At 46.4% G+C, this 23,844-nt stretch overlaps 1 protein-coding gene across 5 annotated transcripts in view; it reads left to right on the forward strand.

The window, feature by feature from the left end:
- GIT1 (GIT ArfGAP 1) overlaps positions 1-23,844 on the forward strand; it is a 209,102-nt gene that overhangs the window by 53,224 nt on the left and 132,034 nt on the right. The window contains exon 1 of one of the 5 annotated variants that reach the window (XM_068270343.1): positions 22,155-22,225. The exons of the other annotated variants lie outside the window; for them this stretch is intronic. Coding sequence (XP_068126444.1) covers positions 22,213-22,225 — 13 coding nt within the window. The 5' untranslated portion in view covers positions 22,155-22,212. Of the gene's footprint in view, positions 1-22,154; positions 22,226-23,844 lie in introns of those variants that run through there. 5 annotated transcript variants of the gene reach the window in all.

Consider the following 23,844-nt stretch of genomic DNA (forward strand, 5'->3'; position numbering starts at 1 on the left):
ACAGGTGGTCTATGAGGGGGCGAATTTTGTGGAACCGGTCATAAGCAGGGTGGCCTTTTAGATGACAGGTTGTATTGGGCCTGATCTGATGGATAGGAGTGCTAGGGGGGTGACGGGAGGTGATTGATGGGTGTCTCAGGGGGTGGTTAGAGGGGAAAATAGATGCAATCAATGCACTGGGGAGGTGATCGGAAGGGGGTCTGAGGGGGATCTGAGGGTTTGGCCGAGTGATCAGGAGCCCACACGGGGCAAATTAGGGCCTGATCTGATGGGTAGGTGTGCTAGGGGGTGACAGGAGGTGATTGATGGGTGTCTCAAGGTGTGATTAGAGGGGGGAATAGATGCAAGCAATGCACTGGCGAGGTGATCAGGGCTGGGGTCTGAGGGCATTCTGAGGGTGTGGGCGGGTGATTGAGTGCCCTAGGGGCAGATAGGGGTCTAATCTGATAGGTAGCAGTGACAGGGGGTGATTGATGGGTAATTAGTGGGTGTTTAGGGTAGAGAACAGATGTGAACACTGCACTTGGGAGGTGATCGGACGTCGGATCTGCGGGCTATCTATTGGTGTGGGTGGGTGATCAGATTGCCCGCAAGGGGCAGGTTAGGGGCTGATTGATGGGTGGCAGTGACAGCGGGTGATTGATGGGTGGCAGTGACAGGGGGTGATTGATGGGTGATTGATAGGTGATTGACAGGTGATCAGTGGGTTATTACAGGGAAGGACAGATGTAAATAATGCCCTGGCGAATTGATAAGGGGGGGGTCTGAGGGCAATCTGAGCGTGTAGGCGGGTGATTGGGTGCCCGCAAGGGGCAGATTAGGGTCTGATCTGATGGGTAACAGTGACAGGTGGTGATAGGGGGTGATTGATGGGTAATTAGTGGGTGTTTAGAGGAGAGAATAGATGGAAACACTGCGCTTGGGTGGTGATCTGATGTCGGATCTGCGGGCGATCTATTGGTGTGGGTGGGTGATCAGTTTGCCCGCAAAGGGCAGGTTAGGGGCTGATTGATGGGTGGCAGTGACAGGGGTGATTGATGGGTGGCAGTGACAGGGGGTGATTGATGGGTGATTGACAGGTGATCAGTGGGTTATTACAGGGAAGGACAGATGTAAATAATGCCCTGGCGAATTGATAAGGGGGGGTCTGAGGGCAATCTGAGCGTGTAGGCGGGTGATTGGGTGCCCGCAAGGGGCAGATTAGGGTCTGATCTGATGGGTAACAGTGACAGGTGGTGATAGGGGGTGATTGATGGGTGATTGATGGGTAATTAGTGAGTGTTTAGAGGAGAGAATAGATGGAAACACTGCGCTTGGGTGGTGATCTGATGTCGGATCTGCGGGCGATCTATTGGTGTGGGTGGGTGATCAGTTTGCCCGCAAGGGGCAGGTTAGGGGCTGATTGTTGGGTGGCAGTGACAGGGGGTGATTGATGGGTGATAGGTGATTGGCAGGTGATTGACAGGTGATCAGTGGGTTATTACAGGGAAGGACAGATGTAAATAATGCCCTGGCGAATTGATAAGGGGGGGTCTGAGGGCAATCTGAGCGTGTAGGCGGGTGATTGGGTGCCCGCAAGGGGCAGATTAGGGTCTGATCTGATGGGTAACAGTGACAGGTGGTGATAGGGGGTGATTGATGGGTAATTAGTGGGTGTTTAGAGGAGAGAATAGATGGAAACACTGCGCTTGGGTGGTGATCTGATGTCGGATCTGCGGGCGATCTATTGGTGTGGGTGGGTGATCAGTTTGCCCGCAAGGGGCAGGTTAGGGGCTGATTGTTGGGTGGCAGTGACAGGGGTGATTGATGGGTGGCAGTGACAGGGGGTGATTGATGGGTGATTGACAGGTGATCAGTGGGTTATTACAGGGAAGGACAGATGTAAATAATGCCCTGGCGAATTGATAAGGGGGGGTCTGAGGGCAATCTGAGCGTGTAGGCGGGTGATTGGGTGCCCGCAAGGGGCAGATTAGGGTCTGATCTGATGGGTAACAGTGACAGGTGGTGATAGGGGGTGATTGATGGGTGATTGATGGGTAATTAGTGAGTGTTTAGAGGAGAGAATAGATGGAAACACTGCGCTTGGGTGGTGATCTGATGTCTGATCTGCGGGCGATCTATTGGTGTGGGTGGGTGATCAGTTTGCCCGCAAGGGGCAGGTTAGGGGCTGATTGTTGGGTGGCAGTGACAGGGGGTGATTGATGGGTGATAGGTGATTGGCAGGTGATTGACAGGTGATCAGTGGGTTATTACAGGGAAGGACAGATGTAATTAATGCACTGGTGAATTGATAAGGGGGGGGGGGGGGGGTCTGAGGGCAATCTGAGCGTGTGGGCGGGTGATTGGGTGCCCGCAAGGGGCAGCTTAGGGTCTGATCTGATAGGTAACAGTGACAGGTGGTGATAGGGGGTGATTGATGGGTGATTGATGGGTAATTAGTGGGTGTTTAGAGAAGATAACAGATGTAAACAATACATTTGGGAGGTAATCTGACGGCGGGTTTGCGGGCGATCTAATGGTGTGGGTGGGTGATCAGATTGCCCGCAAGGGGCAGGTTAGGGGCTGATTGATGGGTGGCGGTGACAGGGGGTGATTGATGGGTGATAGGTGATTGGCAGGTGATTGACAGGTGATCAGTGGGTTATTACAGGGAAGAACAGATGTAATTAATGCACTGGCGAATTGATAAGGGGGGGTCAGAGGGCAATCTGAGCGTGTTGGCGGGTGATTGGGTGCCCGCAAGGGGCAGATTAGGGTCTGATCTGATAGGTAAAAGTGACAGGTGGTGATAGGGGGTGATTGATGGGTGATTGATGGGTAATTAGTGGGTGTTTAGAGGAGAGAATAGATGTAAACAATGGATTTGGGAGGTGATCTGATGTCGGATCTGCGGGCGATCTATTGGTGTGGGTGGGTGATCAGATTGCCCGCAAGGGGCAGCTTAGGGGCTGATTGTTGGGTGGCAGTGACAGGGGGTGATTGATGGGTGATTGATGGGTGATTGACGGGTGATTGACAGGTTATCAGGGAAGATAGATGCATACAGTACACAGGGGGGGGGGGGGTCTGGGGGGGGGGTCTGGGGAGAATCTGAGGGGTGGGGGCGTGATCAGGAGGGGGCAGGGGGCAGGGGGGGGGGATAAAAAAAAAAAATAGCGTTGACAGATAGTGACAGGGAGTGATTGATGGGTTATTAGGGGGGTGATTGGGTGCAAACAGGGGTCTGGGGGGTGGGCAGGGGGGGGTCTGAGGGGTGCTGTGGGCGATCAGTGGGCGGGGGGGGCAGATCAGTGTGTTTGGGTGCAGACTAGGGTGGCTGCAGCCTGCCCTGGTGGTCCCTCCGACACTGGGACCACCAGGGCAGGAGGCAGCCTGTATAATACACTTTGTATACATTACAAAGTGTATTATACACTTTGTAGCGGCGATCGCGGGGTTAACATCCCGCCGGCGCTTCCGTATGGCCAGCGGGATGTTACGGCGGGTGGGCGGAGCCAGTTGCCGGGGGAAGCGCGCGTCATCAATGACGCGATCGCTCCCCCGGCATGCCTAAAGGACGCGCCGCCTGAAGGCGTATTGCGGTCCTTTAGGCGTCCACTTTGCCGCCGCCCATGGGCTGTGGGCGGTCGGCAAGTGGTTAAAGGGCACTATAGCGAAACATTGTTAAATTTAAAATTTAAAGTATGTGCTAACATAGGCAAATAAGAAGTACATTTTTTCCCAGAGTAAAATGAGCCATAAATTACTTTCCCGTGGGGGAGGGGGGACGTGCTCACCTTCCCCTGCCAGACTGTGGGACCCCCGTGGTGAACTGGCCGCGGCGTGTAATAGACGCCGTGCCAGTTCATCCTTGCAGCTCACCGATCCAGTCTGCGTAGTCTTCCGGCAGGCAGAGCAGGGCTACGGGAAGATGGCGTCCGAAGCCCTGCACTGGAGACTATTTGTGTCTCCAGTACAGGGCTTCGGGCTCCATCTTCCCGTAGCCCTGCTCTCTGCCTGTCAGCGCGGGACTTTCACAGGCTGGCTGCTGGCTGCAGATCGTAGGGGGAAGCTGTGCCCAGGGAGAGGACTTTTCTTCAGGTAGAGTAAGTGCTTTTCTTTTTACAGGTAAACATTTATTTTTGGTGAAACGCTGCTTATATTAAGATCATTTTCTAGGGAAGCATTGCTGTATTACGATTATTTTATGGTGAAACACTGGCCACATTACTATTATTTTATGGTGAAACGCTGGCCACATTATGATTATTTGATGGTAAACCGCTGGCCACATTACGATTATTTCAGGCTAGATTCACAGTGGGACGTTGCGTTTTGATGCCACGTTAAAGTCGCACCGCAAGCTTACAACGCAACGCGCCCAAAAAGTGGCAACGCAGCGTTACCGTCGCATACAGCAGATACAGTAAAAAATACAGGCAATGAAAAGTATGCTTCCAAGTCATTACTGAGCATGTGCAAACAGTCCAACGCAGCTAATAACGTGTATAACGCACTGCATGCAGTACTTTTACTTAACGTGCAGCGTTAGACAGCAACGCAACGTGTGCACTGTGAACAGGGCATTGATTTTTCATTGCAGTGAGTTATTCTGCGTTAAATGCTGTTTTAACGCGCGACTTTAACGTCCCACTGTGAACTTGTGAAACACTGGCCACATTACGATTATTTTATGGTGAAACGCTGGCCACATTATGATTATTTGATGGTGAAACGCTGGCCACATTATGATTATTTGATGGTGAAACGCTGGCCACATTACGATTATTTGATGGTGAAATGCTGGCCACATTATGATTACCGTATTTGATGGTGAAACGCTGGCCACATTATGATTATTTGATGGTAAATCGCTGGCCACATTAAGATTATTTGATGATAAACCGTTGGCCACATTATGATTATTTGATGGTGAAATGCTGGCCACATTACGATTATTTGATGATAAACCGTTGGCCACATTATGATTATTTGATGGTGAAATGCTGGCCACATTACGATTATTGGATGGTGAAACGCTGGCCACAGGTTTTCTCGCCTGGAGTAACAAAATGGCTAGAGGTGCCCCTGTTTTTACTGAACTGCTTATCGTGAATAGAGCCCATTGTCTCATGATCCATTGTCACATGATCACAGTAAGCTATACTGAAGTGGCAACCACATTGTACGTCAGTTTCACTGTAGGTGACCTCTAACTATGTAGTTTTTCATGTGTGAAGGCAGCCATAGAAACTCATACGAAACGGACAGGAGAGAACTGGACAGGAAGTGAACAGATGTGGGTGTGAACACAGCCATAGAAATCCGTACAAAACTCATGCCAACCATCAAAAACTGACAGTACTGGGCATGTTTTTGTGTGTGAACCAAGCCGTACTGGCGCAGTATGGCCGCAATCGTGCTGAAGAAGAGCAGAGCCACGATCAAATTTCCATCAAGCTCTTGTCTGTAATCTTTGGAAGTTGAGCGAGCAGCAGAAGACCGAACGGTGGTGTGTGAAGCCTCTATAGCAGGGCTTTTCAACCCTGTCCTCAAGGCCCACCAACAGTGCATGTTTTGTGGAAATCCACAAAGGTAGTTAATCAGCTCTGCTGAGACACTAATTACCTCAACTGTGCATGTTTGTGGTGTTCTGCAAAACATGCACTGTTGGTGGTACTTAAGGACAGGGTTGTAAAGCCCTGCTATAGAGGACCCAGAGTTGGCTCTGATACTAGGCCTGAACGATTTTAGGAAAAAATTGAATTGAGCGATTTCTGTCCGAAATTGTGATTGCTATTTGATTCACAATTTCCTTCAAATCAAGCTCTGTGCCTCTCTCTGTGTCCTTTTTATGCCTCCTCTGGGTCTCTTGCCCCCTTTTTGTCTCTGTGCCCCCTCTGTGTCTCTCTGTGCCCGCTTTGTCTCTGTGCCCACCCTGTGTCTTTCTGTGCCTCCTCTGCGGAGCAGTTATTTTTAGCGCAGGAGATTTGGGTGCAGCCGGAACCACCATAGGCTGTAATAGGAATTACGGCTACAGCGGCGCACACTGAGTAACTTTGGCACCGCCAGAAGACAGAGCTGAAGTTACTGTTAAAACACTATAATTCGGCCTCCAGTTATAGCTGGAAGCCTAATTATTTAATTCCCTACTATCCACGTGGACCCAGAGGGGGAATAGTAATTAACGTCACGGGGAACTTGTGCAGCAGCAGGATCAGCCATACCGGCTGTATCCTGCGCCCAAGTCTCCCGGTGCCAATTACATATATATATGCCCTCCTCTGTCCTGTAGCTGCATCAGTTCTGGACGTAGCTTTCAGCACGAGTCCAGCGATGCCAGTCTATCCACTTTACCTCCTGCAGGCTCTAATGCAAGGCATACTTCCTGTACTGTATGTCATGTGACATACAGGAACCTGGAGTTTTGCCAAGCACAAGAGCAGGCAGACTGCTATAGAGGACGGACAGCTTTGGACTCGTGCAGAATGTCCAACTCTGCGGGCCGCACGCGCCAGGACTTTGAAGAAGCGGCTTCAAACTTCCCCATGTGGAAATGACGTGATCACGATAATTGCCGCTTTGATAATTCCGAAATTGTGATCTTGGTGATCGCGATTTCGGTTTAAATTCGATTTCTTTCAGGCCTATCTGGTACCCTCTAAAGTGTACCAGAGATGATGAAAGTCCCATGCACATGGATCGCTCCACGCCGCCGTCCTCGTCTTCTCCAGCTCCGATATCGGGTCCCTTCAAGTTCTGCCAGTCGGAAGAGAAGTGGCTGCCAGAGAGATACGTAAAGAGCGCACTTCTCTTACGTCAGACTGGATGCGACTGGCAGAAGTTACGGGACCCGGTACTGGAGCTGGAGAAGGCTGAGGACGCCAGCGTGGGAGCGATCCGTGAACATGGGGCTGGAGGAAGCCCCAGATATGTATAAAACTTTTATCTTTTATCATCTCTGGTTTCCTTTAAATAGCAGCTACTAGAGAAAGGAGACTATTGACCATTAGATTATATTTCTGGACATAAGTTTGTAAGTAACTGAACCAGTCAATGAAGTTTTGCTAAATTTGGGTTAGTCCACTACTAAGCTGCAACATAATTTACATCAGGTTTGAAAAATCTGCATGTCATTCATCCTCTCTAGCAGAAAGATGAGCTTCCTGGTTAGAGAGCGACGCCCTCTGCCTCATGCTACACAACACCGTGGCCAATTTTATGGCTTTGCACAACCATACAGCCAAATTAATCCATGCCATGCACTGAAGATCAACCAGTCTGAAACAGTCTGTATGCATGCTGGATTATTATGGCTCTGTACAAATTAACAAACTGACACATCATTGCATTCCAGCGGATCTGGAGGTGTGTTTAGCTTCTAAGGGCAACAGTGGTTAATTTGCATATATTCAGCAGTGATGCACTGGTAGACATCTCAAGCTCACTCCAACCTGAATTATTGCAAACTCTTTCTGTTTTAAGAAAGCAAACTTTTGTTTTCCACAACCACTTGCGAAAGTGCGGCGATCAATTGCGGAAGTGCTGCAATTAGAACCAGGGCTGTGGAGTTGGAGTCGGGGCAATTTTGGGCACCCGGAGTCGGAGCTGGAGTCGGAGTCGTTGATTTCATAAACTGAGGAGTCTGAGTCGGATGATTTTTGTACAAAATCCACAGCCCTGTTAAGTATGATGCTGCATTTCCACTTGTGCAAAGCGAATCGCCACGGTCTATGCGAATTTTCATGCGAATTCGCATGGATGACGATGTATGCGAATTTAACCATGGCAGTGCTGGTGTTCTTTTCCATTGTTTCTATGCGAATTCGCATGAAAATTCGCATACCCAAGCCTCATGCGAATTTCCTATTAAATACATTGTATGCGATTCGCGTATGCGGTATGCGAATTCGAATTTTTTCTGCACAGAAAAACGCAAAGGAATCCTGAAAAGTGAAAACAGTCCCATTCACTTGTATTGCTATGCGAATTTGCATGCGAAAAACGCAAGCGAATTCGCGATAGTGGAAATGGGCCCTTAGACTAAGGAGTCGGAGTTTGAGCCATTTTGGGTACCCAGAGTCGGAGTCATAGTTTCAGAAACTGAGTAGTCGGAGTCGGAGTTGGAGTTGGAAGATTTTTGTACCGACTCCACAGCCCTGATTAGAACAGTGGTGGACAGTATTTACTCCCTCTCTGCTGTACCTCAGGAAAAGCAACAGTCTGTTGTGGTTTCAAGGACATATAATGAAGTCTTCTATTTCTGAGACGGCACATTTGTAATAAGTCTTTCTCATTCGGGCCTTGCCTGGTTTGTACACACAGGCCTTGGCAGTGCTTTGTGTATACTGAACCAGGGAGGACGCTGGCACTGTACCTGCACTTTGTATGTAAACCGTAAAACCTTTCCCCACACAGAATTCTGATCCACACAGACTCTTATCACCCTGAAATAGTCAAGCTGTTATAATGGAGGAGGGAGGAGGTCCAGCTGTGTGTGGGAGAAGGGAGAACAGTGTGTTACCAAGCAATGAAATTTCCATTAGTTCCCCCCTGTGTGAGACTTGCTGTAGAGTCCAGTGTAACCCTTTGCTGCTCACCTCCTGCCCGGCACAGCTCAGCATTCAGTCAGCTCCTTCCTGCTGGCACTTGGTGCATATCTCACAGGCATGCTGTGGCAGGTAGAGGCTGCTTCTTGCTGGTGGTCTAGTCATTGTGTAATTGCCTGCAGTAATGGTCAGTGCATTTTGCTCAGCGGGGCTGCCAGGTACTGCTGACACCAATTTTACATAATCTCTGAGAAAACTCAGTAAGGACAGCGTTGGATGTAGGGTGCAAAGCAACCGAAGATAATTGGCCCTGTTTTTCCTTGCTCTGTTTTTTTTTTCCATTTATTTCTTATTGGGATGATGGAATCAGCATGATGTATGCACTGTAGTCTCACGGAACCAAGGAATCTCTTGTTAGAGGAACGGTCTATCCACAGTTATACGCTGCATGCTGGCTTGTCAGAACTATCCTCTTGTTTTGTTTCTCATTGATGGAAGCCTCAGGATTTTGCTTTCACTCCCGGTTTTGTGTTTTCTAGTTGGTTTCTTATCCATTTACCTATTCCTGAACTGAGATCCCCCAAAATGAAAGAAGCTCATGGTGGGATAGATTACTGCAATGTCACCCTCTTCCTTGTCACCAGTCCTCTTCATATTCAATGGGATGTCCAGTGAGATACTGGAAGGGGCGCCTGTGTAGTTAGTAATCACTACGCCCCCCCCCCCCTTCCCCGAGTAACTTTTGGGTTCCTGCGGAGGGGTTAGGGGGTTGTTAAGCGCCAGCACGCTCTGGAGGAGGTAATCTAGCTCACCAAACAAAGCAAAGTCTGTCTACCATCTTTCCTTTGGCACCACTATTGCAGCACAGGCATGCATGATCAACAGTGTTCTCCCCAGGCTCTTTTAGCCGGGTGCTCCACCCGGCTAGTTTTGATGAGCACCCGGCTGTCATCGGCTCACCTCCTCCTCTGCTCTAAGCAGAGTTGAGCACAGAAGCACCGGCCCTGTATTTTCTCATATCACCCCACCCGACTACTTTTACATACCACCCGGCTGGAAAAAAGTTCTGGGGAGAACACTGATCAACCAGGGGCAGATATCTGCCTTGGGAAAGCAGGAGGCCTCCTAGTGTGCTTCAAATAATGCAACCCCAATATGCTGGCAAAGAACCCACCTGGATGATCAGAGGTAGAAGTCTGGCAATACAGACAAAAAAAAAAATCAAATGTGAATTTTAACCTGGTTGAGAGAAAGTCCTCTGTTTTAAGCCACATAGACACGCTAGTAAGTCGGTTGATGCCGCCGATAACGACCGCCTCTGCTGATCATCCGACATGTACACAGCAGCCCTCAGCCAGTCAATAGCTTTGTTCACTATGCTCTCCACACCTGCTGTGTGACATCATATCTGCACTGCTAAGTCCACTCACCCCCCTCCACATTGCACCACAGCAAATAGTTAGCCAGTCTGTACAGTATCACCAGAGATGTCAACTGAGTGATCAGTTCCCAGACATATCATACATCTAGCTTGTTTGTGGGCCTTATTGGACCAGTGGACAGTCTAGAATCTGAATTCTTTCAAAGCATATTTGATTGCTGCTTTTCTTCTGATCTGATGGTCAAATCTGGCGGACATCTATTGGTGTATGGGACACCTTTATTCCACTCTAACCCTACTCCTCCCATCTCCTTCTGACCCTCTTTCCTGGCTTCCTCTTGTGACTTCCTCCTGAATCTCAGCTGAAGAGGATATTTGTTTTATTTTTTTTCATAGCAGTCATGAAGCTCTTATACAATATTGCTGCCACTTTGCTGATGTGAAGTGTAGTTTTAGAAAGGAGCCCAAGTATATGAGTGCCTTCAGCTCCTATACAAGGCTTGCGGGCCTCCAACGTGTGCCCAGCAAAGAGTTAATAGGTCTGCTGTTGGCAGCTTTGTTGTCACGTGTCACACTTTGATCCCTGTGTAAAACTCAATGCTCTGTTTGTTACAATTATTAGGAAAATCTGTTATCATATGGTTCCTGGCCTCACATATTCCCTTCCCCAGTAATTTCCTGTCAGAGTAATGCCTCTGCTCACTGTTACAGAGGTGTGTACAGCACAACTGGTGAACTGTATTGATCCGTCTAATCGGATTATGTTGGGCATTTAGTGGCATATTTTCACCTAATTTTCTTTTGCTAAATCTAAGCCGTTCTCCTGCCTGCGCCCAGCAGTACATTTTACATTCTTCCAACGTTTTTAATATTTATATAAAGTTTGGCTGTTTCTCTTCACCCAGGTTATACATTTTTCCATATGGGACTATGGTTAAGCTGTGCATAATCTGATTGGCTGACAGAATGATTGTCGGACTAATTTATAGAGTGATAAAGTGGCGTCCTTGTCGATAGAGCTGAGAGAAAGCTTCAAACCTTGACAGTACAGTCTAATTGGACCGTGATGGAGAATTGGTTTGTCTTCACACTTACAATGCATGTCCCCCATGATAATCATTGCTCGCTCGCTGGGGTCAAATTCTGAGGCACTTGTACAGTGAAGAGGGAAGAAGGGAGGACGAGTGGGTGGAGCATGATCTAGCAGTGTGTGGTGGCGTGAGAGAACTACGAGAACAATCTGCTCATTCCTACTTTTTGTTGGTCGTTGTTTAGTGATATCTCCTGCTGGATTGCTTAAAGAGAATCTGTATTGTTAAAATCACACAAAAGTAAACATACCAGTGCGTCAGGGGACATCTCCTATTACCCTCTGTCACAATTTCGCCGCTCCTCGCCGCATTAAAAGTGGTTAAAAACAGTTTTAAAAAGTTTGTTTATAAACAAACAAAATGGCCACCAAAACAGGTAGTAGGTTGATGTACAGTATGTCCACACATAGAAAATACATTCATACACAAGCAGGCTGTATACAGCCTTCCTTTTGAATCTCAAGAGATCATTTGTGTGTTTCTTTCCCCCTGTTCTCATGCACTGAAGTTTCAGGCTGTTCGTTTCTTCCTGCAAACAGCTTTGCCCTTGTCTGTAATTCCTCAGTATGTGAAAGCCCAGCCAGCTCAGAGGACGATTTATCCAGCTTGTAAAAGATAAGAGAGAAGAGAGAAGCTGCTCTAATCTAAATAACACACAGGCAGTGTGCATAGAGGGGCCTGGAAGGGGGAGTTCATAGCAGAACCACAACACTGAAGAACTTGGCAGCCTTCCAGACACAGGCTGACAAGTCTGACAAGAGAGAGATAAGTTGATTTATTACAGAGACTGTGATAGTACAAAGTGCTGCAGTAAGCCAGAACACATTAGAATAGCTTTTGGAACTTGTAGGATGATAAAAAACAGGATGTAATTTTTGTTACGGAGTCTCTTTAAAGTGTACCTGAACTCTTGCACAGGACAGAAAGAAAACAGAGAGGCCCCGTTCACACTGCACGCGTTTCCAGACGCGTTTTGGAAACGCGTGCAGGTGGCCGACACGCATGACATCAGACAGAGCATAGAGTGCACTGTCTGATGTTCACACTGCATGCGTTCCGGACCTGTGCGGTCCGGGAACGCATGCTGCACGCATTTTTTGTAAAAAACGCATGGCTGTCCCATTCACTTTTTAGTGATGGGATCAGCCACGCAACGCACACAAACGCGGATGGCGCGTGTTCGTACGCGTTGCGTTCCGCACGCATGGCCATTCGCGTTTGTGATGTGAACGGGGCCAGAGAAGTGCACTGTGTATGCATTTAGAGCGTTTAGTCTAATTCCTCCTAGTCTGGGACTAATCACAACTGTAATTTGATCTCTTAGCTGCCTCGGCAGAGCAGCTAATTTGTAAACGCAGGATGTTAACCCTATGTCTTGCTTCCATAAAAGCTGAAAGTAGACACACAGCAATTTATTGCAGGATTTGTATAACCTGTAACAGAATGTTTGTTTTTTCTTTAGAATGTATTATACTGTTGCTTTTCATTTAGAGCAGAAAGGAAGTTCTGAGTTCAGGTCAGTTTTAACTGATTCCGGAGGCGTAGCTCTTACCTCCTTAAAGGGAACCTGAAGCAAGAGGTATATGGTGGCTGCCATATTTATTTCCTTTTAACCACTTCAGGACCACAGTGCTAATCCCACCCCCTAAAGACCAGGCTATTTTTTACTAAAAAGGGCCACTGCAGCTTTAAGGCCAAGCTGCAGGGCCGCACATCTCTGCACACAAGTGATCCCCCCCCCCCTTTCCCCCCACCAACAGAGCTCTCTGTTGGTGGGGTCTGATCGCCCCCCAGTTTATTATTTTTAAAATAAATATTTATGTTGTCATTTTCTGTTGAAAAAAAAAATTTCTCCTGCCTCCCCCAGCCAGCCAGCTTCCCTCCCCCCCCCCCCCCAGCCAGCCTATTACAGCGATCAGCTGTGATAGGCTTCGGCCTATCACTGCCGATTGCTCTTTTGTGCCCCAGGGGAACAGCCGTGTCACATGGCTGTCCCCAGTACAGCGCTGCTTGTGATCGCAGTGCTGTACTATGTAAATAGACGGCGTGGCCGTCTAACAGTCTCCCGAGCGGCAATAGCCACTTGGAGACTGATGGGGCAGAGCTCCGCCCCCCGAGAAGGAGATGCGCAGCCTGTGCGCGATCTCCTTCAGTAGCCGGCTCCAGGACCTGACACCAATTGGCGTTAGGCGGTCCTGGGGCTGCCGCCGAGGCCACGCCCACTGGCATAGAGTGGTCTTAAAGTAGTTAAGCAATACCAGTTGCTTGGCTATCCTGCTGACCTTCTGCCTTTTAGCCATAGGTACTGAACAAGCAGGCAGCAGATCAAGTGTTTCTGACACTACTGCAGCCAGAGAGATCAGCAGGACTGCCAGGGGACTGGTACTGTTTGAAAAGAAATAAATATGGCAGCCTCCTTATTTTCACTCTAAGAACCAGAGCTTTTTTTTTTTTTTTTTCTGTGACCACCATGATTGGCTCACAGTGTGGTGCATGGAGTTCACCTGCCATTAGACACCTGAGTGTACTGGCGGTGCAATCTTGATAGCATCAGGATGGCACGGAGCCCATGATATTAAATCTACGACCTGGCAGAGAAAAACTCCAAACAAGGTGTAAATTTCAACAGAGCGTACCTGGAACCGGTTAAAGCACAACTGAAGTGTGAGGGGTATGAAGGCTGACCTGTTTATTGTCTTTTTTAAACAATGTAAATTGCCTGGCTGTTGTGCTGATCCACTGCCTCACATAGCCACATGCTTGTTTTTTTGTGTGTGATTTAGGCACTACTGATGTCAGAAATATCATCAGGACTGCTAGGCAAGTAAGGGTCCTCTTCCACTAGCTAGCGTTCGCGCTAAACGCTAGCGATTGCAATTCAGCAAAGTCCGCGATTTTCCGACATTTGCAATGCACTGCATAGCAAAATCGCGGCAAAAAACGCTCCGCGACGCAATCGCGCTTGAGTAAAAAACGAATCGCAGTAGTGGAAACTACCCACCGTGACTCCTATGTTAAAAAGCAAACTGTAGCGATTTAAAAATCACTAGCGGTTTGCGATTTTGCGATTCAGCATCTCAATCGCCGCTAGTGGAAAAGGACCCTGATGGTGTTTAAAAGAAGCACAAGGTGTAAGACCTATGGAAACTACCATATTTATTTTAATCAATACCAGTCGCCTGGCTGTCCTGATGATCTTTCTGGTCAGAAGGGTGTAAATCACACACCTGAAACAAGCATTCAGCCATCTTGTCAGATTTGTCATAGACATCTAATCTGCATGCTTGTTCAGGGTCTATGGCTTAAAGGGAACTTTGACTGAGAGGGATATGGATGTTTCCTTTTAAACAACCTCAGTTGCTTGGCAGTCCTGCTGATCTCTTTGGCTGCAGTAGGAGCTGAATCACACACCTGAAACAAGCATGCAGCTAATCCAGTCTGACTTCAGTCAGAGCACCTGATCTGCATGCTTGTTGAGGGGGTGTGGCTAAAAGTATTAGAGACACAGGATCAGCAGGAGTGTCAGGCAACTGGTATTATTTGAGAAAAAAAAATCCATATCCTTCTCAGTTTAGGTTTCCTTTAAAGTGACACTTAAAGCGGATCTGAGATGAAAAACTAACTATAACAAGTAACTTGTCTATATGTCTTATCTAAAGTTTAGATCGTTTACACAGCAAATCTAGCTGCAAACAGTTTCAATAGAATATGATTATTTCTTCCTGTGATACAATGACGGCAGCCATGTTGTTTGTAAACATTGCACACAGGCAAGCTTATCTGCATCTTGCGCACACAGCCTGTGAAAAAAACCTAATCCCCCCTCCTCCCTCCTCCCCTCTGCCTCTGAAATCAATGGCTAGTAATACCTCCTCCTCCTGCCCAGACTGAGCTCCCATGAGCCCTTGCTACTGTCTGAAAATGCCTTGGCTCTCTGAAAACCTGTGAGCGAGGCTTGTTTAGCTTACAGGGAATAAGGGTATTAAAACAAAAACAACAAAGTATTTGGCTTGAGGAATGCCCTATAAACAATAGGAAAGGAACACATTATGCAATGAGTAAAAGTTCATCTCCGATCCACTGTAAGCCTGTCATAAAAAAAATCAGTTTTACTCACCTGGGGCTTCTACCAGCCCCCTGCAGCAGTCCTGTGCCCTCGCAGTCACTCGCGGATCCTCCTGTCCCACACCGCCAGCTAGATTAGTTGTCGGCGACAGGCCTGGCGATGTGTAGTCTTCTTTGCGTTCTCCGCAATAGCGTCCTGCGCCATGCCCTGTTGCGGACGGGAACACGTGGAAGAAGACACGTGGGAAGGCCTGCACAGGCGCGGTAAGCCTTGTCGGACGAAAACTGTTCTAGCTGGCGGCGTGGGATGGATCCGCGAGTGACTGCGAGGGCACAGGACGGCTGCAGGGGGCTGGTAGAAGCCCCAGGTGAGTAAAACTGATTTCTTATGACAGGCTTAAGGATCCCTTTAAAGTATTACAAGCATAGGATCAGCAGGGCAGCCAGGCAATGTGCATTATTTAAAAGGAAAAAAAACATGTCAGCCTCCATATCCTTCTGACCCTCGGGTTCCCTTTAACAACGTCAGGCAAATGTAGCGGAAACATTAAGAATATTGCCTGGTTGTTGTGTACAAGGCTTTACAATTTGCCTTGTCTAATCTTGGGTTTCGTTAGTTGGAAGTTTAAAGAACCAAATCCTGTCCGACAGAAACATTTTATAACCTTTTGCGGATAAGACTGTTCCCCGCAGCCAGGTCCGCATAATTTTTATAGATTGGATTAAAATGACTGCAGCATTGGATTTGCGATGCCCTGTGCACTTCAGACGCAGCCCCCCACCCCTCTCACTTAGACTAGTCAATCTCGGCTTGCTTAAAAAGCAATCAGGAGCAATTCACATATATTTTGTAATAGGTTTTCAGATTCAGAACAGGAATAGTCCATACCACCATTAAGCGTAATTGATTATGGAATGCACAGTGTACATTGCTTTCTTTAGCATGCAATTAGAGTCCGCTTCCTGGCGGAAGGGTTTTCGCATCGATCTCACAGCTTGTGGCGGCGTGCCACAGAGTTTATTAAAATGTGCAGCACTCGATATTAAAGGTGTGCCATTAGAACAGACGTCTGAAAATAAGCTCAGGACTCTTACCTTCCCTCCAGGTGATGCTGTCACATAGGTCACATGATCATCTGAGTAACCTTGCATGTGAGGAATACGATGAAGGCTAAAACATAACTTTTTATTAATATATTAAAAAGTACTCGAGAGGACACTGAAAACTAACATACAAGAATGTAAATAGTGAATAGTAAATACAAAACAACCCCCTATTTGTATTTACTATGCAGTGTAAAGGTGGCCATACACTTATAGATTTGCAGCAGATTTGACCATCAAATAGATTTGTCAGATGCCTGTCAAGTCGAATCTGACAGGAATCTATCTGGTGTGTGCCACACACTAGGAACAGATTTCTAATAGATTTCAAAATAAAATCTATTGGAAATCTATTGAAAATCGATCTAAATGCATTATTGCACCATTACATTCAATGCAACTCTATGGTCCATCGATCTGCTGCCAGCAGCAGATCGACCTAGATTTCCCATCCTGTCTGCAAATCCTGCCATCCTGGCTGCAAATCCGATCGATCGATTCTATAGAATTGATTGAACAATCAATGGCTGAAATCGACCAGTGTATGGGTCCCTTTAGAGGTTAGCCTAATCCCAATTGACACTATAGTGGATTAGTCCATACCGCTCTCTCCTCCATACTGCTTCACTATTTACATTTTTGTATGTTAGCAGCACTACTTGTACTCTTGAGTACTTTTTAATATATTACTGTATTTTTTGGACTATAATACTCAGGAGGACACAAGAGGTACAAGGAGGCATAATCCACAAGATGCCCCTTCATCATGGATGCACCAGGTTTAGTATATATTTTCTTCCCCTTGTTTTTGTCTAAACCTAGGTGCGTCTTATGGTCCGGAGCGTCTTATAGTCCGAAACAATACGGTAATTAAAAGTTATGTTTTAGCCTTCATCGCATTCCTCGCATGCAAGGTTACTCAGTCTGTTTCAAATTCAGGTGTGTGTGTAACATATTTTACATAGTACGGTACACTAAGCATAAGCCTTGTCTGACTTCTTCAGTAACTTCTCGTTTTAAACAAGAGTAGCATAACGTACACCTAAACTGGATATGGTGGCTGCCATATATTCCTTTTAAACCTGGCAGCCCTGCTGATCTATTTGGCTGGAGTAGTGTCTGAATCGCACCAGAAATACAGTTAATCTTGTCAGAGGATCAGCAGGATAGCTAGGCAACTGGTATTGCTTAAAGCGGAACTGTAAACAACTATAAAAATAAGAGTTTCACTTACCTGGGGCTTCTGCCAGCCCCCTGCAGCCGACCACACAGCCACCGATGCTCTGGTCCCACGCCACGGCTTACTTTCACTTGGCGCAGCTCGGGAGAACTTAGTCTGCGCGGCCCTGGCCACGTGACTCCTCGTTTATGTTCCTGTAGCCGGACACGGACTGCTCAGGCGCAGTAGAGATTTTCTCATACTGTGCCTGCGCAGAGTGCGCCTGGCTGCATAAACGCGTACTGGGATACACGTAGTGGGCGCATTAGAGGTCGACTTACAAGTTGACCTCCCTTACCGGGAAAAAAAGTAAGGCGAGGGAACAGAGGATTGGTCCAGGACTGCGCGGGCACAGGTCGAATGCAGGGGGCTGACAGAAGCCCCAGGTAAGTGAAACTCTTATTTTTTCAGTACTATACAGTTCCACTTTAAAAGGAAATAAATATGGCAGCCTCCATATCTCTCTCACTTAAGTAGTCCTTTAACCACTTCACCTCAAGGCGGTTTTTACCTTAACGGACAAGAGTGATTTTCACCTTTCAGTGCTCATCCCTTTCATTTGCCAATAGCTTAATCACTACTAATCACAATGAAATAATATATATCTTGTTTTTTTCACCACAAATTGGGCTTTTTGGGGTTGATATTTGTTTTCAGTAATTACTTTATTTTCTATGCATTTTAAAGGGAAATTCAAGGAAAAAATGAAAAAATACGCTATTTCTCCAATTTCATCCCCTATGGTTTTAATATAAACAATGCTACTGTACATAAAACCCACACATTGTATCTGCCCATTTGTCCTGGTTATCACAAGATTTTAATTATGTCCCTAGTACAAAGTTTGGTGACAATATATCATTACGAAATGAAAGTGTACTTTTTTTTTTCTTCACAATTTTCACGTGCACGGGGATCCCGCGGGAGCGCGCACACGCGCACAGCGGCAGCAGCACTGTCTGACTTATAAAAACGTCCTGGAGCCATTAAGAGGCTCTATCAGGACGTTTTTATAAGTCAGGTTGTCATAAAGTGGTTAAAGTATACCTAAAGTGAGAAGCAATACCAGTTGCCTGGCTGTCCTTATCTTCCTGGCATCGTTAGTGACTGAATCATACACATGAAACAAGCATGTGGCTGTTTTATTTAGATTTCAGTCGGAGCATCTGATCTGCATGCTTGTTTAGGGTCTATGGCTAAAAGTAAGGAAATTCATGTCAGCCCCCTATTCCTGTCACTTCAGGTGTGCTTTTTAAGCAGTGGTTGCATTTACAGAAATTTTAAAGCTGGGAGGGGTGGGGTGCACTGTATTATGCAAGTGCTGTTACCCTTGACGTTAAGTCTCCAGTCAACATGACTTTAGAGGATGTAAGGGGAGCACCACACGTTATCTGTGTTGTGCTGCATGCAGTGGAGTACATTGAAGCATATAGTCAATGAAAAGTATGCTTCACTGTTGGCGCACAAGTTTTGCCGTAACGCACTGCATACAGTACGTAACCACGCCGCACGCCGTTATACCACAATGCACCTGCCCCACTGTTAATGTCGCATAGGTGGTTTGCAGTGTGGCAAGCTGTGTTAGGCTCCCTGCACACTGCAAATCCGTTTTCCGATTCAGATTCCGTTTCCGATTCCGATTTTCAATTCCGATTTTCCCTGAATACATTCAACAGAAAAACGGATCAAAAACGCAGCATGCAGTAAAGATTAAAAATCGGAATCGGATGTAAAAACAGATTAAAAAGCGGAATCAGAATCGGAAATGCATGCAGTGTGCAAGAGGCCTTATAAAGTGGACGTTGGGCTGCAACATACTACTGAATGTAGCTTTGTTCTGATATGTTATCTCTTGCACTACATATTGGCTGCTGTCCTCATGCAAGAACGTTTATACCTTTAATTGGCTATATTTACTGTTCTGCACAGCTCCCCATTTTACAATCATTTCCTGCATATAAATGGTTTTGGAGTTACCCTTAGGGATGTTTATGAGGCCCTGTGTGTAGGCGGAGTACATCATACTCCGCCAAGTGCGCCTTCTTATTATATAGTGTATAAAGCCTCTACTATCCCTTGCTCTATAGTAGGAGTCTTAATTTCTGACTCTTGTTGGGACTTGATTAAGTAGGAGGGAAGGGCGGGTCAATGTGGGGTTACCAAGAAATGACTCAATTATATGTGAATGTGTCGCTGTGTTCGGCAAGCATGCATCTGTGTGATCAGCGAGGGAGACACAGGCCTCATGCAACTCTGAGACCTGGAGCCAGTGTTACCTGGAATGAATGCATACCTTGTTGTGGCCACTATCATTAGATGTATCTCGCAGCTATATTCCCAGGATGAATCCATGAGCAAAACTTCTGCTTTATATGAGTAAATCATTCTGTTTCCAGGGATTGGCTCTTTCTTTTTTTTCTTCTTGATCCATATTGCAATCGATATTATGATCGATTATTTTACGAACTACAAAAGAACATTGCGGATCTATATTTTGATCGATTTTTAGCCCTTAAAGGGATACTGTAGGGGGGTCGGGGGAAAATGAGCTGAACTTACCTGGGGCTTCTAATGGTCCCCCGCAGACATCCTGCGCCCGCGCAGCCACTCGCTGATGCTCTGGCCCGGCCTCCGATTCACTTCTAGAATTTCAGACTTTAAAGTCTGAAAACCACTGCGCCTACGTTACCGTGTCCTCGCTCCCGCTGATGTCACCAGGAGCGTACTGCGCAGGCCCAGTATGGTCTGTGCCTGCGCAGTACGCTCCTGGTGACATCAGCGGGAGCGAGGACACGGCAACGTAGGCGCAGTGGTTTTCAGACTTTCAAGTCTGAAATTCTAGAAGTGAATCGGAGGCGGGGCCAGAGCATCGGTGAGTGGCTGCGCGGGCGCAGGATGTCTGCGGGGGACCATTAGAAGCCCCGGGTAAGTTCAGCTCATTTTCCCCCAACCCCCCTACAGTTTCCCTTTAAAGAAAATCTGGAACAACTAATATTTCTCCCCCCCCCCCCCAGCCCCCCTGGGGGAACGCTTACCTCTGGATCCTATTGAGGCTTCCCCCATCCGCCTCACCCAAAGTAAATGTTTGCCTACCACGATCCTGCGCAGGTGCAGTAGCGGCTTTCCAGGTTCGGCTATTTTTCCCTGAGCCTGAGTAAATATTGCTAGCGCTACTGCGCCACAGGTGACGTCCTTATTGGCGGTATTTTTGTGGGAGGCGACGCTGGATCCCTCAGGCTTAGGAGCATGGGGGGAGCCTTATTAGGATGCGAGAGGCTTTCCCTTCCTCAGTTAAGTATCCCCGCTGGATGCGGACTCCACAGGAGCACAGCTGATTGATGGAGCAGAAATACTACAGGGAGCTGAAGGAAGGCTCAGGTAAGTAAAAACCCTTTTGACCCATTTTTGGGCTGGTGCACACCAAGAGCAGTTCTGAGTGGTTTTTAAAACGTGGGGGAAAACCGCTTGGCTAGTGAATGGGATGGTGCACACCAGAGCGATTTCCCCCCTCCCCATGCAAACTCGGGTCCTGCAGCATTTTTGCGGTTTTCTGAGGCGTTTCTGCCTCAATGTAAAGTATTGGAAAGTGGAAAATCGCTCTGAAAAAAATGCTAGATCAGAGCGATTTTCCAAGCTTTTTTGTTACAGAAGCTGTTCAGTTACAGCTGTAACAAACAATAATAAAATCTGCTCCACAAAAACTCTCCAAAAAAACCGCTAGGCATGTTTAGAAAATCTCTCTAAACATGCCTAGAATCGCTCTGAAAAACCTCTTCAAAAGCGTTTGCAGATCCACTACCGGTTTTTGGTGTGCACTGGCCCTATCTCAGGTTTACTTTAATGGTACAATCTTGCGGCCGATCAATTGTTTCCGATCGTCACGGTAATCAATAGTAAACTTTCGGGCATGCCCATAAACATCCGAATTCCTGGTAACCAATCCGATCAGATTGATGGGATCAGTCCGTTCTTCTCAGCATGATCTTGTCACTTCAGAATTGTACAGTTAACGGCCACCTTTAGATACAATAATTCAATGAAATCTGTCTGAAATCTCCTTTACCTCATGGAATTGAATGAATGTGATAGATTTTGAACACCGGTTGATCTACTCTGTATGACCAGAGGGCACAGTCTTTGCACTCCGGAATTTTCTGTTTATCTTGCTGCATATAATATGCTGACCTGATCCGCTGAGCCTGTCGCTGGCTTTTATGACGTGACTGCTCTGAGGTGAACATATAATTTATAATTTTTTTTTTTTATGAGGGGAAATGTTGACAGCTGTGAAAGAAAAATGTGGCGCCCTGGCTTTGTTTCTGTTCCGAAGTGTTTATTCCGGGAAAGTTGCATTTTATGACTGTAATGACATAAGTTTGGTTATGCCATTTTCGCATCTCCCATGGTACATCTTTCCATTTTATTATTATTGCTCTTCATGTCGGATCCTGAACGGCAGCCAAAGCTTTAATACGCTGTTATTCAAATATCTTGTTTAGAGAGCTTTTCCGGGTACAGATCAAAATTTGCCATCTGAGATCTGTGTAATGTGAGTTCCCAAAACGTACTTTTTACATGTGAAATAAGCCTTTTGCAATTTTAAAGCCTTTTTTGAAAAATTGAGCACGGGTTTTCCCCCAAGCAGCTCTGTGGTAGAAATTGTTGCTGCCCTCAAGATTGCAAGGGGAGGGGACAGATTGAACTTCCTTTCAAGTTTGTAGCCTATAGCAATAGAAGTATGTTGGGCAGGAAGTATCTGATATCATATTGGCATTGCTCTCCTCATACATCGCTCAGCGCTATGATGTGCTTTCCATTTGCTTCATGCTGCGTTTGTGTGCGTTGATATGCGTTTTCTTGTCAGGTTTTATATTAAATTCCAGAACTGCAAAAGCATCCTGTGTACATGATGTGGTTGTAGCATACACGTATACAAGATTTCACACATGCTTCACCCAGTCCATTGGTCTCCCCTTCCAAAACACATTAGTCACTTTCCAACCTTTGAAGTTTGATAACTGAAGTGAGAAGAACATGGAGGCTGCAATATTTATTTCCTTTAAAACAATACCGGTTGCCTGCCAGCCCTGCTGATCTATTCGGCTGCAGTAGTGTTTGAATAACACACCTGAAACAAGCATGCAGCCAACCTTGTCAGATCTAACAATACTGTCAGAAACACCTGAACTGCTGCATGCTTGTTTAATACTTTTACCCATAGACCCTAGAGGCAAAGGATCAGCAGGATGCCAGGCAACTAGTATTGCTTAAAAATAAATAAACATGGCAGCCTCCATATCCATCTCCCTTCAGTTGTCCTTTAAACGCTCCCTCAAAATTCACATTACATCAGGCAAAGGAGAGAAGGAGATGCTGTTTAGTCATCAGTCTGTCAGCCAAAGTGGTCATGAACAGTCGTTTTGGCTATGAAGTGTAATATCTGTATAGCTGCAGTATTTACACCGATATCTATGATCTGTGCACATCTTTCTTCTTGTGTGTTTTTTGTAGTGTATTCTTGTTAGCCAGGCATCCATCTTTTCCCTGGTGCGACATCTGTATGAGAAGCTTGTTCTGCTCTCCTGCTGTTTGTCATCAGTGAGGCTGTTATTTCACAAGTAAACATATGGAGCTGGATGCCAGGAAATATACCTTGCTGCTGCTCAGCTGCTGCGTAACCTGATGTGTATTGCACTCATGTAACTTGACAGATATTAAATGTGTTGCCTGACTTTGATTTCTAGGTATGAGTTGCATAATGTGGGAACACCTGTCGTGTGTAGCAGCTAATTCTCCTCATCCATAAGCACGCAATGTACACAGACCTGACACTATCATTTAATACAAAGGTTCAGTCACAGGCTCCGCTGAAATATGTGGGCGAGGCCTACTTCACATCCACCACTAAACCGTCAATAACCCTTTCAACTCCTTAATAAATGGGTTCAATTGAAGGCTTACGGACAGGTAAATTTTATGTGTGAACACTCCCATGGAAAAACATACAGAACTGACAGGACTGGACCGAAAATGAACACCTTTTTTTGTGTGAATATTCCAATAGAAACGCATGCAAAACTGACAGGACTGAACCAAACCATAAATGTATACATTTATGTGTAAATGCAGCCATAGAAACGCATGCAAAACTGATGCCATTATTCAAAAACTGACAGGACTGGACACCTTTTGTGTGAACCAAGCCTTAAAGTGTAAACTGCTGTTGTAGTGTGTTCTTGCTGTAATCGTGCACAGTGCACTGCATGATGCCAGGTCAGTTTGGCGCTGAAAATTCAGCGTAGCGCTAGACATAAAATCTATGTGCCAGCAATACTATATATGAAAACCTTGTCCGCAAAAACACAGCTATTCTACTAGACAAAATAATTGTAAGTTTGGTGGAGTATTTGCATCGAAGGGAAGAAAAGAAAGCTATACCGTATGTAAGGGTTGCTA

Source organism: Hyperolius riggenbachi, chromosome 2, assembly GCF_040937935.1.
Source record: "Hyperolius riggenbachi isolate aHypRig1 chromosome 2, aHypRig1.pri, whole genome shotgun sequence".
Lineage (NCBI taxonomy): Eukaryota > Metazoa > Chordata > Amphibia > Anura > Hyperoliidae > Hyperolius > Hyperolius riggenbachi.